At 38.1% G+C, this 12,948-nt stretch overlaps 1 protein-coding gene across 5 annotated transcripts in view; it reads right to left on the reverse strand.

Annotated features, from left to right (window-relative positions):
• Window positions 1-12,948, reverse strand: part of RAD51B (RAD51 paralog B) — a 345,434-nt gene that overhangs the window by 183,207 nt on the left and 149,279 nt on the right. For all 5 annotated transcript variants that reach the window (XM_042814071.1, XM_042814068.1, XM_042814069.1 and 2 more), the window contains exon 8: window positions 10,753-10,849. In XM_042814071.1, coding sequence (XP_042670005.1) covers window positions 10,753-10,849 — 97 coding nt within the window. The remainder of the gene's footprint in view (window positions 1-10,752; window positions 10,850-12,948) is intronic.

Raw genomic sequence — 12,948 nt, forward strand, 5'->3', positions numbered from 1 at the left:
AAAAAAAAAAAAAAAAAAAAAAAACAAACAAACAAACAAAAAAAACATCACTTGATTAAACTTTTCTTCATAGAAACTACTGTTGTTGCAAAAATTTTCAGCATAACTAAAACAAGAAATCCTTTATCATGATGAAGCCTGATGAAAGTCCACTGCTTTATGGACACAGTAATCTACTTATTTGCTTGAAATACATGTAAAGACACTACAGCAAATTGCAGGTGAATTTCCCGCACCTTAAATACTGATGCAAAAGAACAATAATCAAATCTTGGGCTGAAACCATAATAATTTCAAAATCACGCTAATTACATGGGCTGGGTTAGATTGAGTTCTCAATCGCTTTGCTTGAAAACCATGTCAATGGTGTCAATCCAAATACTGATGCAGATGCAGGATAAGAGGTATTTTAGGCACAGAATGAATCTCATTGGATAGATCTGTTAGAATATGGGAATTTACATGCATATAATATATAATAATATATAATATATATTATAATAATATATATAATATATATTATTATAATAATATATATAATAATATATATAATACTGTCAATGTGTTTTTTTTTTTAAAAAAAAACAGCAGCCAACTCCTGTGCAATATGGATTTGCAGAGAATCTTAGAGCCAAAAACTTCAACCACATAAAATGTAATTGTGGATTCAGATTGATTATGAGTAATTTTAATTAAGACCCAACCTAGATAATTTACGGTTCTTCCTTAGTAGCAGATGACAAAATCGAATCCACTGGTTTGCTGAGCAAAACCAACAAAGAATGAAATTTGATAAGAAGTTGAAAATCTACCATAGAAAAAATGAAATTAAAATTAACTGGTAAGAAAGGGGGAAAAAAAAAAAAAAAAAAAAAAAAAAAAAAAAGAAGGATGAAATCAGACATTTTAAGAAGAACCGAGAATTTTTTTGTGTGTGAATACACCACATATATTAGTTGTTTTTTTTTTTCTTTTTTTTTTTTTTCTTGAAAACTACAGGGGGATAGCTGATGAAGCTTTAAATTGTAGTTCCATACCATTTTGCTTTTAAATTAAACAAATGATCTCAGTTTTTGGAGCAGCGTTTGACTCTAGGGAAAGTATGCCATTAAGAGAGTGCCAGAAACACATCTAATTGATGCATGTCCCAAAAACAGCTCCAAAGAGTGCAGACATACCAGATATAGATTTCAAGGAAATTACTGAAAGGCCACAGAGCTTCAACAGAATGTGATATGTGAAACACTGCATATGAAAGACTCACTATCACAAGGGTAAATTCAGTTCAAGAGATATTAATCTGATTACCTAAGAGGTACTATGAATTGGATATGCTCCTTTGCGCACCATATCCAAACCTAGACAGATGGAGGAGACTTTATGCTCCATTTTCTGACATGTAATTAGTTTTTAAGGAATGATCAAGTTACAGATAAAAGTTTCAAACAACTTTTTTTTATATGGAAGTGCTGTGTACAATAACTATTTCCATAAGATTTTCTGACTCTTTCCTTGAGTGGCACTGTAGATTATGAGCTCCATGACTTGATTTTTCTGTTCTCATTTTCACTTGAATGCTCTCCGTGCACCTGCCTGACAGAAAACCAGTCCAGCAACATCTCTAAACAAAGCGCTCTATACAGAGCTCAAACTCAAGACTTGTACAGACTAAATTGAGTAAAACTTTATGCAATACAGTTTTTTAATTCAAATTTTAAGTAATTTTTCTGCACCATCTTCTCCTCTCTCCTTCCTGCACTCACAGTCAAAAGGGTCAAAGCACAAAAAAGAAAAATGTCAAGATAAATTACCTTTTGCAGGCCCCAATCTTGCCAGGTCGCACAGCGATGCCACAGCCTGACTTCCACGACTGCATAGGATGAAGTCACTGGCCTTTGACTATCAAAATCAATTAGCTATTAAAATGTCACTATTTTACACTCTGGTAAACAGCACTTTTGAAAAACCCATTTGAAATCTATTTTTGTTGTTGCTTATAAGCCCCTTGTAAGACTGCAGTAAAACAAAGCACAAAAATCTCCAACTAGGCCATCTTTAAGTCTGCGTTTCATACCACAAAGGCTGCTTGCATGTCTTACCAAAGCTCTTCATTTCACAAACCACAACAACATCCCCATGAGGCCTTCTATTGTTTATTTTGCCATCAGCATTCTGCATCTGGAAGATTGTGCTTGCATCTACAGGTAAGTAACAACTATACTTCTACAAAACACAGGAAAAGGCTTTGCACACCTCTGCTAGCATTGCCCTATATAGCTTTTAATTACATTGAATATAGCTTCTAATTATTTCAACAAAGAGAAACATGAGCAAGGAGAGTTTGGGAAGTATTTTGGAAGGGGTGACTTGAGAGCAGAGCAAGGCAAAGGAGAGGTGGCAGGGCAGGAGCTGCAGCTGGTAGGCATTCAGCATTGGCAGCCCAGTCAGCACGCCGCGCGGGAGCTGGGGCTCAATGCCAGCCAACTGACAGGGGAGCGAGAGAAGGGGAGAGTCCATGAAGAAAGGCTCTAGCAGCGTGGGAGGACTATGACCTTTTGATCTCCGAGATGTTCCTGATGTACTAAAGTGACATGTCAGCTCTAATAGGCTACAATCCCCAACTGGTGGTAGGGGCCTACAAATTACTGTGCGATCCAAAGGCATTTGTTGTGATGATCCTGGCCTGGAAGGGGCATATCACCAGTTCCCCTGCAGGACTATCTGGCAGTCTATCCCAGCGGTTCCCAAACCCGAGGTCATAACCTCCGGCAGGGTCAGGGCAGCGCAGAGTGGGGTTGCAAGCCTGACAGAGATTCGATTGTTTATGTTAGTATTTAGGGTCGCAAGCTCGGCTGGAGTGAGTTCATCACCAGAAACAGAGGCACAAACAGAAACCATTTGGGAACAGCTGGTCTAACAGATTTCACACTCAGAAGCTTCTTCTTGATACTCAGCTGTGCCTGTGAGACTCTGTTACAGGTCCATGTGCCAGCCTGAAACAACAGCTCCCCTACCAGGTACCAAAATGGTTCAAATTACTTTCAAAGAGTCGTGGCTGCTTACCCAGTAGTGGTGCCTGATTTAGGTTTTTATTTCCAAACAAATTTTCCATTGTTAATAGTGAAATCATTCATGTGTAAGCCCCCAACTTTTCCACTCTTCTTCAGAGATATCTGCCTTGTTAGCTACCAGCTCAGGCACAGATCTTCCATAGGCTGTTGCTTGCCTAATGAGATTGGAGCAATGCTGGGAAACTTAGGAGTAGAAACTGGGATACACAAAGCCCTCCTCTAGTTAAGCTCCAGGCATTTCTTCTTTCTACCACTTCTTCACCTATCTTTCTCTACAGCAGTATGACTACTTCAGTTGCTCTTCTCTGAATGCTTGTATGTTTTTTATTTTGATGGTATATTGAACGAGGAAACAAACAATCTAGGTTAGATGCATTTTCCCCTTGTGGATCATGCAAAATCTGCTCAAGCTCAAGCTGCCTATTTTCATTAAAAAGAGATTGTGCACCAACCATACGTTGTGTTTTTATTATCTTGTTATATTTGGGTTTGAATGTAACCTTTTAGCAGCAGAACACCACTACGAAGAAGTTCATTCACATAGCAGAGCACCCAGCTTCAATCTCCAAAAAAGGCTAATAGGTTATAAAACTTCCATCATCTAAGACAATAAATCATATTACAGTAATAAAGCAAGAAATATACACAAATTAAGCAGAAACACCAATGTCTTCCTTTTATGACTAAGGGGAATCATCAATCATACAGGCTGCTCAAGGTTAACAAGGAGCCACATTTTCAAACATTCTGCAGTAAATCCAGAGGAAATCCAGCTGGAACTACAACCAGAATGTAGACATCTGACTTTTGAAATCATTCTCTGTCCTCTCTTCCTGTCTCTTATGGTCTGCATAACATCTGCACCAAAGGTCACACATAATGGCTCAAGTTCTGAAGGTGAGCAATATGCTTCATGTAATGCTGCAAGCCAAATTCAGGTGCTTCACTGTAATGTTTTCCTCAGGTATGGAAATTAATTGGATCCCTGCCAGTCCCACCAGGAGAGAGATCCACTATGGAACTCCACGAGACATGGGACTGGATGCTACCAATTAATGAAGATTCTTTTTTTTTTTTTTTTTTTCTTCAGCCTCTGTTCATACAGATTAAAGGAGAACTTAAGAACCTAGGAACAGCATAAAGCAAACGTAATTGGTCATAGTGCATGGGGACAAAAGGTGTTTACTTAATTCCTACCTTTGAATTCATTTTTACAATACATTTTGAAAGGTAAGTCAACCTGAAGTCATTCCATCAAAACTGGGGTACAACGTAGGGCTGCAGAATGAGTCTAGAGCCAAACCATGTCTTGTATTTCTGATTTAAGCCACCAGTTAGAACCACAGAAAAATGCAGGTTCTTTTCTATTTTGCGTACAATAGAGAGAAAGGGCAAGGGTAATGGAGAAGGAGATGGGATTACTACCATTATATAACCAGGTCTCCTAATGCTACTGTTACGTTACAAATAAGATTCTAAATTCCAACCTATATTAGACCATAGTGTCTATATTCACCCACACTGAAACATGAGTTAATCTCGTTTTAAAATGTTTAAGGTATGACAAGTAGCAATCTTGAAATAATGCTTTCTAGCTATATACCATGAAACTCTCTGACTGACTTGCGCATGCTCTCAGTTTATTGCAGTTGAAGGAAAACAGGAAGTAGTATTGGGAAATAGAATTCTCATGCAAATCCATCTCACTGTGCTGTATGGTGCAAGACATACTTGGTCTTGCTTTGTCTCAGCTGACATGCTATCTTCTAACTACTCAACTATGACTGTAAGCACTTCTGTTTTCATGTATAGATGAATGATTCCCAACAAATATACCTGAAGGGATTTTGGATTACAAACTGCACTTAAAAGATTGGAAGTCATATCACACCTTCAGAAAGAAACCACAACAAAGCAGTAAAACTTGGTATTCCACCATCTCAGCAATTAGAAAAGGAGGGACAAAGATTCTCTTCAGCTGATGTATAGAAGCCTTTGAATGCTCCTGCTGACAGTTTTCAAGCCTTTCATAGTCTAGATCAAATGATTACATCTGTCATTCAGCTTGAAACTTCCATAAACATGTATAGACTCTGTACCATTGTTTTACTGAGAGATTTATCTTTCAATTAAAAAGTCGTTAAAATTTGGCTGGATGTTAAATGTCACTACTTCCCCCACTTGTTGAAACACAGCAATCAAGATCAGTACAGGTTGACATGTTATCATGAAATCTAACTGCTCCATGTACCACCGCAGTTCTGCATCATGTAGAAACAATCACAATATCATTTCCCCTAATGGTTAATATCATTTGTTCCAGGCCCTGTAATGATGGTGCACTTCCTCAAAGCACTGACGTGCCTACTCCATTATTACTGGGAGCAGTTACCAGAAACATGAACACAGTCCAAGCACAAGAAAGAAATCCCATTATCTTAGGCAGGCTTTTTTTTCTTTTTTTTTTTTTTCTCCTCTCTTACATATATCAGTTTGAATTATAAAGGTGCCTGCTTTTTTTGTCAGTTACTGCTTATCAATCCTGAAGTGAAAATGCTACATACTACCCTGGCTCCCACCAGGTTAAGGATGAGTTCTTTTCTCACCTTTCAGTGCATACGAGCCTTTTAAACTTCTTTTTGAAGACTTCCTTGAAGCTTCTTTGATCTTGAGCAGATTTTGCATGATCCACAAGGGGAAAATGCATCTAACCTAGATTGTTTGTTTCCTCATTCAATATACTGTCAAAATAAGTGAATAACTCAAAGGCAGAGAACAGACTGAAGGAAGAGGAAGTTTCCCGCAGTGTCATTGACTTGGATCACAGGGTCTGTGCTGGGGTAGTTTGTTAGAAGACAGCTGAGATATGAAGTCCAGCAGCACAATAAAGAACTAGAAACAATTCCACCTGTTCTGTTACACTTCACATGAACTGGAATCAATGAGTTGAGCAAGTTGATTGACTCCTACACAAAGTCATAGACACCCTGGGCTCAGACCTGAATGCACATCTCTGTAGCTGATGGATTCATCCAGATCTGCTCTCCCAGCATGGAGGGAAAATGGTCTTGGGCCTGGCAACAACACCATCACATAGAAGGTAGCAATTTATATTGTGAAGTAAAAACAGATACAAATCTCATTATATTTCCCTGCCCAGTCATGACAGTAGAGAGCAAAAGCTGTATTTGAATACTTCATTCTCAAGATAAACAAAAAAAAAACAGAGAACTCTATTACCTTTTCAGGTATGTGTTTTAGTCCTCCAAGTTCACACAGCCACATCAGCCTTGGGTAACATACCTCTGGTATGCATGGATGTGGATTAATTATTGGAATTCAATGCCAGGTTACTTGGGAAGTATCTCTAGTGTTGTTTGTACTCGTAGATTTTTTGCAAATTTAAAATCCACTAACCTTTACAGGATCTACAACTTGTACTCAAGTTACATGAACTTGAGTACAGAATTCTCCACACATCCAAATTATTCCATAATGATAACAAAAATGACAAAAGTAATGTTTTCACTAACTATTCCCAAATATTTGGGTCTCAGAAAGACAGGGTGAATTCTTATTAAAAAGATAAGATATTAATTTATGAATTTTATCACTTAAGATAGTTTCATTTTTTAAATAACAGTAGTTTTTCACTGATACAAGTGAAACCACCTCCTCTATCATAAAAAAAATAATGTAAATCAGCCTATAAAAGAGAGTATGCAGTTAAAATATTAGAGGCTTAAAGCTCGTCAAAGCACTATACTTTTATTTGAATTCATATAAATCTGGAGTACTACATAACTTACTCTGCATTATCTGTAAAGCTACAAGGAAGAAGTGTTTTAGAAGCTTGTTTAACAGCTGCTCTATTCATAAGCTCACAGTTCCTGCAAAACAGCAATGTTTGGATTCCCCAGAATATTCTTTTTGATTTTTATCAAGTCACCTCTAGGTCCAACTTTCAATGTAGTATACACATAAATAAATAAATTAAAAAAAATGATAAAACCAAACAACAGCCTCTCATCTCCGGCGCCCCCTCACTTCTCTTGACAATTCCTTCACTGTTTTCTCCCCATTCAGCACCAGGACTGAAAAAGGGGATTTGAAGGAAGAGAAGTAGTAAACGACAGATCTTACTGATCTTACTCTGAGGTGAACAGCAGGTCAACTTACTATTTTCCCTATGAGAGTAATTTGAAAAACTAAAAAGAAAACAACAAACAAAAAACAAAAAACCCAACAAAACAAAACAAAAAACCCCCACCAACAACACAACCAACAAAAAAGTGGCAAAAAAATATATCAGACACCTTTTAAACCAAGGCTTGAAGGGTAAGATGTTTCAACAATCTGATAGATGAATGGCCAGGGCAAAGCAACACAAAGAAGCCAAACATTCTAATTTAAAATATTCTGCCTGTAGACTGAAGTCCCATGATCACAAGCAGGAAAATTTTGTGGGTGAGAGATATTATGGCACTTCTGCTCAGCATCTTAAAATAATTCAAGATCACAGCAACAAAGATGAAAAGGTCAGACTAGACTAAACTAAACTCATTGCTCACACTGTGCACTGAAAATGTGCAAGCATATGACAAACTGCTTGATGAACAGAAATGGCAGAAGACTGAACGGTGGCCTCCCCAGAGTTAGCATGAGTTTACAGACAACTTGAAACACAAAATAATTCTGACTTTTTCAAATAAATATTTTAAGGTGCCAGCTGAGACTCAAGAAGCTTGAGACAGACTTTTTTTGCCTTACGCTTTGTACATGGTTGGAGGAGGATTCTGCTCTCATTCATGCCAACACACTCCTCATCTTCTTCTAAGAAAGGTGAGGCTCATCTTTGATGTGTGCAAGAGGAAGTGTGAGCTTGCAGCTGACAGATATATTACTAGGATAGGCACTGGTGGACTAGAAAGGACATCAAGTAGGTCATACTGTCCTATCTCTTTGTACAACAGAACAATATGCTTAATTTTGCTAAACCTGGGCTTTGCAAGACTAATACTTGTGAAACACAGAAACATCACCTTCCAGCTAGCACTCAAACAGACTGCCTGTGAATTCATTTCTAAAGATCCTCTATATTAGGTAAAATCCAATCATGTGAACTTTGCAAAAATAAAAATAATACAGTCACAGTCACAAATAACGGCTTAATCCCCTAGCCTAATAAATCTCTCTCATTATTAGAGAGATGATTATTTAAATAATTATTGACGGCACATTCTGAAGTCTAGTGATAGTCGTGGAGTGGTCTGACATCTCCACAATTAAAAGCAATCTTCAGGCATCTTAAACTTGTCATTTACTAGAACAGTTAAAAAGTTAATCCACAAAGCAAGCATAAAAAGCAAACAGCAGCATTCTCATCATGCTCAACCAAGTCTATTCCCTATGATGACAGAGTTTGCAATAAGGCCACGTAAGAACACTGCGTCTAATAAATATGAGTTTCTCTTTCAGAAAAGAAGTCACAGACTTCTGTGTCTGAATCTTTTGAAGTGTCAGAGAAACATACCAAACCAGAGGATAACCTGGCAAACACATCAAGGCCAAATGAATGCAAGGACTCAGTCCATAGCTACAGAAACTTTCCTATTTTATTCAACATTAATTTGTAGCAAACTAAGCATTTTTTTTCTGTCTTAAAGTATGCACAGATCTGGGCATTTAGCTGAATATAACCATTTCCTACAAGAAATACCAACAAGCACAATTCAACAGCTCTTACATTGCTACTTAAGTGTGGGAGATTTTACAATTCACTCCGCTTTTATAAAGCCTTTATTATTCTCATAAACATCTAAAGTTTTTAGGACAAGTTTTCATATGTTAGATTCTGATTTTAAAGAAGACAAGTTTTGAGCATGAAACAGCTTGACAATGTCCTTTCAGCTTGCTCATCAGATTAACCTTCTGTCACACATCAAATGAACAGCTTCCTTGGTTCCTTGCCTAATCTAACACGTAACCCATGAAACTCCCTTCTAAAGCATGATCAGAAGCAAAAACAAAAGCCACTGTAAACATTTCACTTCTTTCTAACGATACATTCAGTTTGAAATTTTCATTTCTGCCTCTCAGAAAGATCACCCCTTTAGCAAACCATTTACAGCGAAGGACTGACTTCAGATAGGATTAAAACAACGTTAGACATATACAAACCAAGAGGTCTGATTTGCTTACAGAACTAATAACGTGTTACGGGTCCTTTCACATCTAGGTCACTGGTTCAAACTCAGCTTAAGTTAGTGATGAGTGAAAAGGAAGAATGAGGTAAGAACACAGTCATGAATCTGGCGTCTATTTCTGACTGCAACATATTTGCTTTGTGTGCATGGACTACTCACCTAACTACTCTTTCCTTGCAAAATAGAAATAAATATTATGGATGTCAGACCAACCCTGGGAGACAATCAGGCAATGTGTAACGTATTTGTGCCAAGAAAGAAATCATACAGTTGAAAAAATGATGCCTTTCCCTTTCAAATCTAGTTACCAAATCTCCACTCTTTGACAGAGACAGGGGGTGAAATTCATGCAATGAAATTGAGAGATGCTTAATCAATGGATGGAGCCAACAAAACTCACAAGCGCAATTTCAAAATTATTTAATGAGCCGTGTTTTGCCCAGGCTCCTATTGACAACATTATGAAGAGAACAGTCAGTGTCAAAGAATTACAGTGGTGTTATTTGCTGCTCTTTAATGTTCCAATTAATATATCTTCAACATCTTCCTCTCATCTACTGAGCTGCAGAAATAATGGCAGCTTTTACCCCTGCCACCGAGCTTTCTGATATTAAGTCAGACAAGCCTGACAGGGCTGCTGTGATCAGCCAGAACAAAGACAAGCTGACCAAAGCCACCGGGAAGCTCAATGAAGAAAGAGAGGAAATAAATAACCATATTATACAAAGTAAAATTTCAACATTCAATTATCACACCTTTGCAGGAAAGGTGAGCATTGCTTCTCATCATACATTTAGGCCTACAGTTGAACATAACTCTAAGTAACAGGCTCCTCTGTATCAGTCCCTAATTAAGGGGACTCTGGCTACTCCAGTGGGAAGAGTCGAAATTACGGCATTACATTACATGAAGACATAAAGCAGTACATGGTATCGCACAAAAAGCTCTTATTACATTCACACAATATTGAGACTTGCAGTTTGAGGCACTGGGTTTGAAAAACTGGACAAGCATAATAGAAGCAACAGGAATGAGCATTTGCTGTCCTTCCTTTGTATCTAGTTGTTTCTCTGGAATTACCAATAATCATTAAAAAAATTAAATTTGTGGCCTAGCCTGTACATCAACTCTACTTACAACTCCAGAAGGAGAAAAATAAAATCTTAAATATGTGCAAATGAAAGTAGAATGTCAAGTAACACATTATTACAAATGAACACAGCTTGAAAATTTGTTCCAGGCCCCTAGGAAAGGGTCAGTTAATAGTTGTTTTGTTTTGTGGGTTTTTTTGTTTGTTTTGTTGTTTTTTTTTTTTAATTTTCAAAGCAATTGAAAAATAACTTGTTCCCTTTATTTTATGTTAGGTTTGATAACCTGACTCTCATAGACCTCTATACATCATACTGAAGACTGCGAGTTACAATATGGATTTGTGTCACTATAGAGTTTCAGTTCTAATAGGAGCAATCTCTTACCTTCAGACAGGGACAAATCATGAGCTGGAGACACTAGGTCTGCTGGGATTGCAAGGCCATTGCTCAACGATGTGGTAATCTGATTCGTCAAGATAACCTGCAAACAGACAAGCAGAGATAGGAAGGGAAATTAATCTTTACAGAACTAGAAAGGCAGAGAGCAGCCCAGGAAGGACTGGAATACTTCAGGCACAGACACAGCGTTCAGACAATTCCCTACTCTGACTCTCACCTGTTTTGGACCTCTATGTGGCTGCCGTTACTGCATTTACAACTGGTCTTTACTTACATGATTGATAGAAGTTACAGAAAATATACTATGTAGGGTTTTTTGTTGTAAAGAATCAAAATGATCCTCATACTTGCATCAAAAACAGTGTCCACTCTTGACAAACTCTCTGTGAAACAGCCTGTTTTCAGCTGTATTTGACAGGAGAAAGGGAAACTGGAATCCTTGTCTTAGTTTCAGATGGGACAGAGTTCCTTTTCTTCATTGTCTCTGGGATGATGCTATATTTTGATTTTAGGAGAAAAACAGTGTTGGTAACACACCAATGTTTCCAGTTGTTGCCGTACAGAGCCAAATGTATTTTAATTTTCTACTGCCCTACCTACAAAAGGGGGCAAAAGTTCATGGGAGGAGGCAGAATAAGGAGATTTGACTCAAACTGTCCAGAGAGATATTCCATACCATATGACATCACGTGGAAGGAAAGTTTTGAAAGGGGTAGGAGTTCATCTTTTTCCCTTCTGCTGCTCAGGGGCTAGTTGGGCATCAGTCAGCAGGCAGTGGATCACTTGTTATAAATAGTCATCTCTATATAGTCACAACTATTATCCTTCTCATTTTATCTATCTTAGTAAATAGCTATATCTCAACCCAAAGATTCTATTTTATTTTTCAATTATGTCTCCCATTCCACTGGGAAGGGAAAGGTGAGTGAACAACTGTGTGCTGCTGAGCCACCTGCCAGGTTAAACCACAACAATCCTACATGCTACTGGATGTGGTTTCATGATGCTACTGGAATAATTTAATAGCTTGATACTGCTAAAAGGAAGACAAATTTCTCTCCTCTTTCCTCCATTGTGGCTTCCTCCCTTTGATCATGTCTTCCTCCCGCTTTCTAACACTAAGTAGTATGACATGACACTTTTCCCTTTCTAATGATCCCACATAAGCTCTTGTCAGATCACACTCATAGCTACAGTGGTGGCATTGCATCCTTGCCAGCCAGCACAACGTGAGCTACAAAAAATGTGATGGAGTCAGCACAGCCTTTTCCAAGGCTGCCGCTCTTCTTCCCCACTCATTTCAGCCCACCCATCTCTGTTTGGTTGCAGGCATGGTGCTGCCCAAGAGCTTTACAGACTGCATCAGTCAAGACTAAATTGAAAAGATTCTATGTCAAGTCTTGATCTACTCAAAGGAGTTCAGGACCATCAGAGTCCCACAGTAATATCAATTGTGCTCTTCTGCCACAGACTGCAAGCTCTGTTGGAACTTCAGCTGGTTACCACCACCCTTCCCAGGCTAACCATAGGTTGCATGATTGGGACAGGGCATTTATGAGCACTGCAGTGAATGCACATATGGTGGGTAACAGGCTTATTTGGTCTGGCACCTAAGCTAAGATTCTTAAGGTATATCTTGCAATACTGCCAAACACACAAGAAACTGGTTCAAGGCAAATGAAATAAGTGGGCAGCTAAGAGCAGGGAAAGATAAAGAATGGGATGCAAGCCTCGTCCTTTTGAATAGATTACAGCTGCTCGTTTTCACCGTGTCACAAAATCTGAAGCCATAGGGGCTATTGTGGCAGCCAGGCATACGGTGCAATATCACATAGAAGTGAAAGCTTTTCACAGTAAATACTAAAAAATGTGCTGAAACAGAGCACACTAACAAAAACCTCCATGCACATATATATTGGTAGGATAAAGACCTTTTACTGGCACACTTTTGCATTATTCACAAGTGTCAAAAGCTCTGTAAGCGATGTAGTCATCCCAAACCTGTGCCAAGATAATCTTACACTGTACCATCATGTATTTTATTTATGAATCACATACTAAAGAAAAGCTACCATATTTAAAGCTCATTCTTAAAACAAGACACAAAAAGACTGGAACAACTTAAACGGACTTTTTGTTGCTCTTCTTCAAAGAAAACTAATTCTAGACACTTAAATCAAA

This window comes from Centrocercus urophasianus, unplaced genomic scaffold (assembly GCF_019232065.1).
Source record: "Centrocercus urophasianus isolate 14NV4802_14NV808 unplaced genomic scaffold, USGS_Curo_1.0 seq_14, whole genome shotgun sequence".
NCBI classification, from domain to species: Eukaryota; Metazoa; Chordata; class Aves; order Galliformes; family Phasianidae; genus Centrocercus; species Centrocercus urophasianus.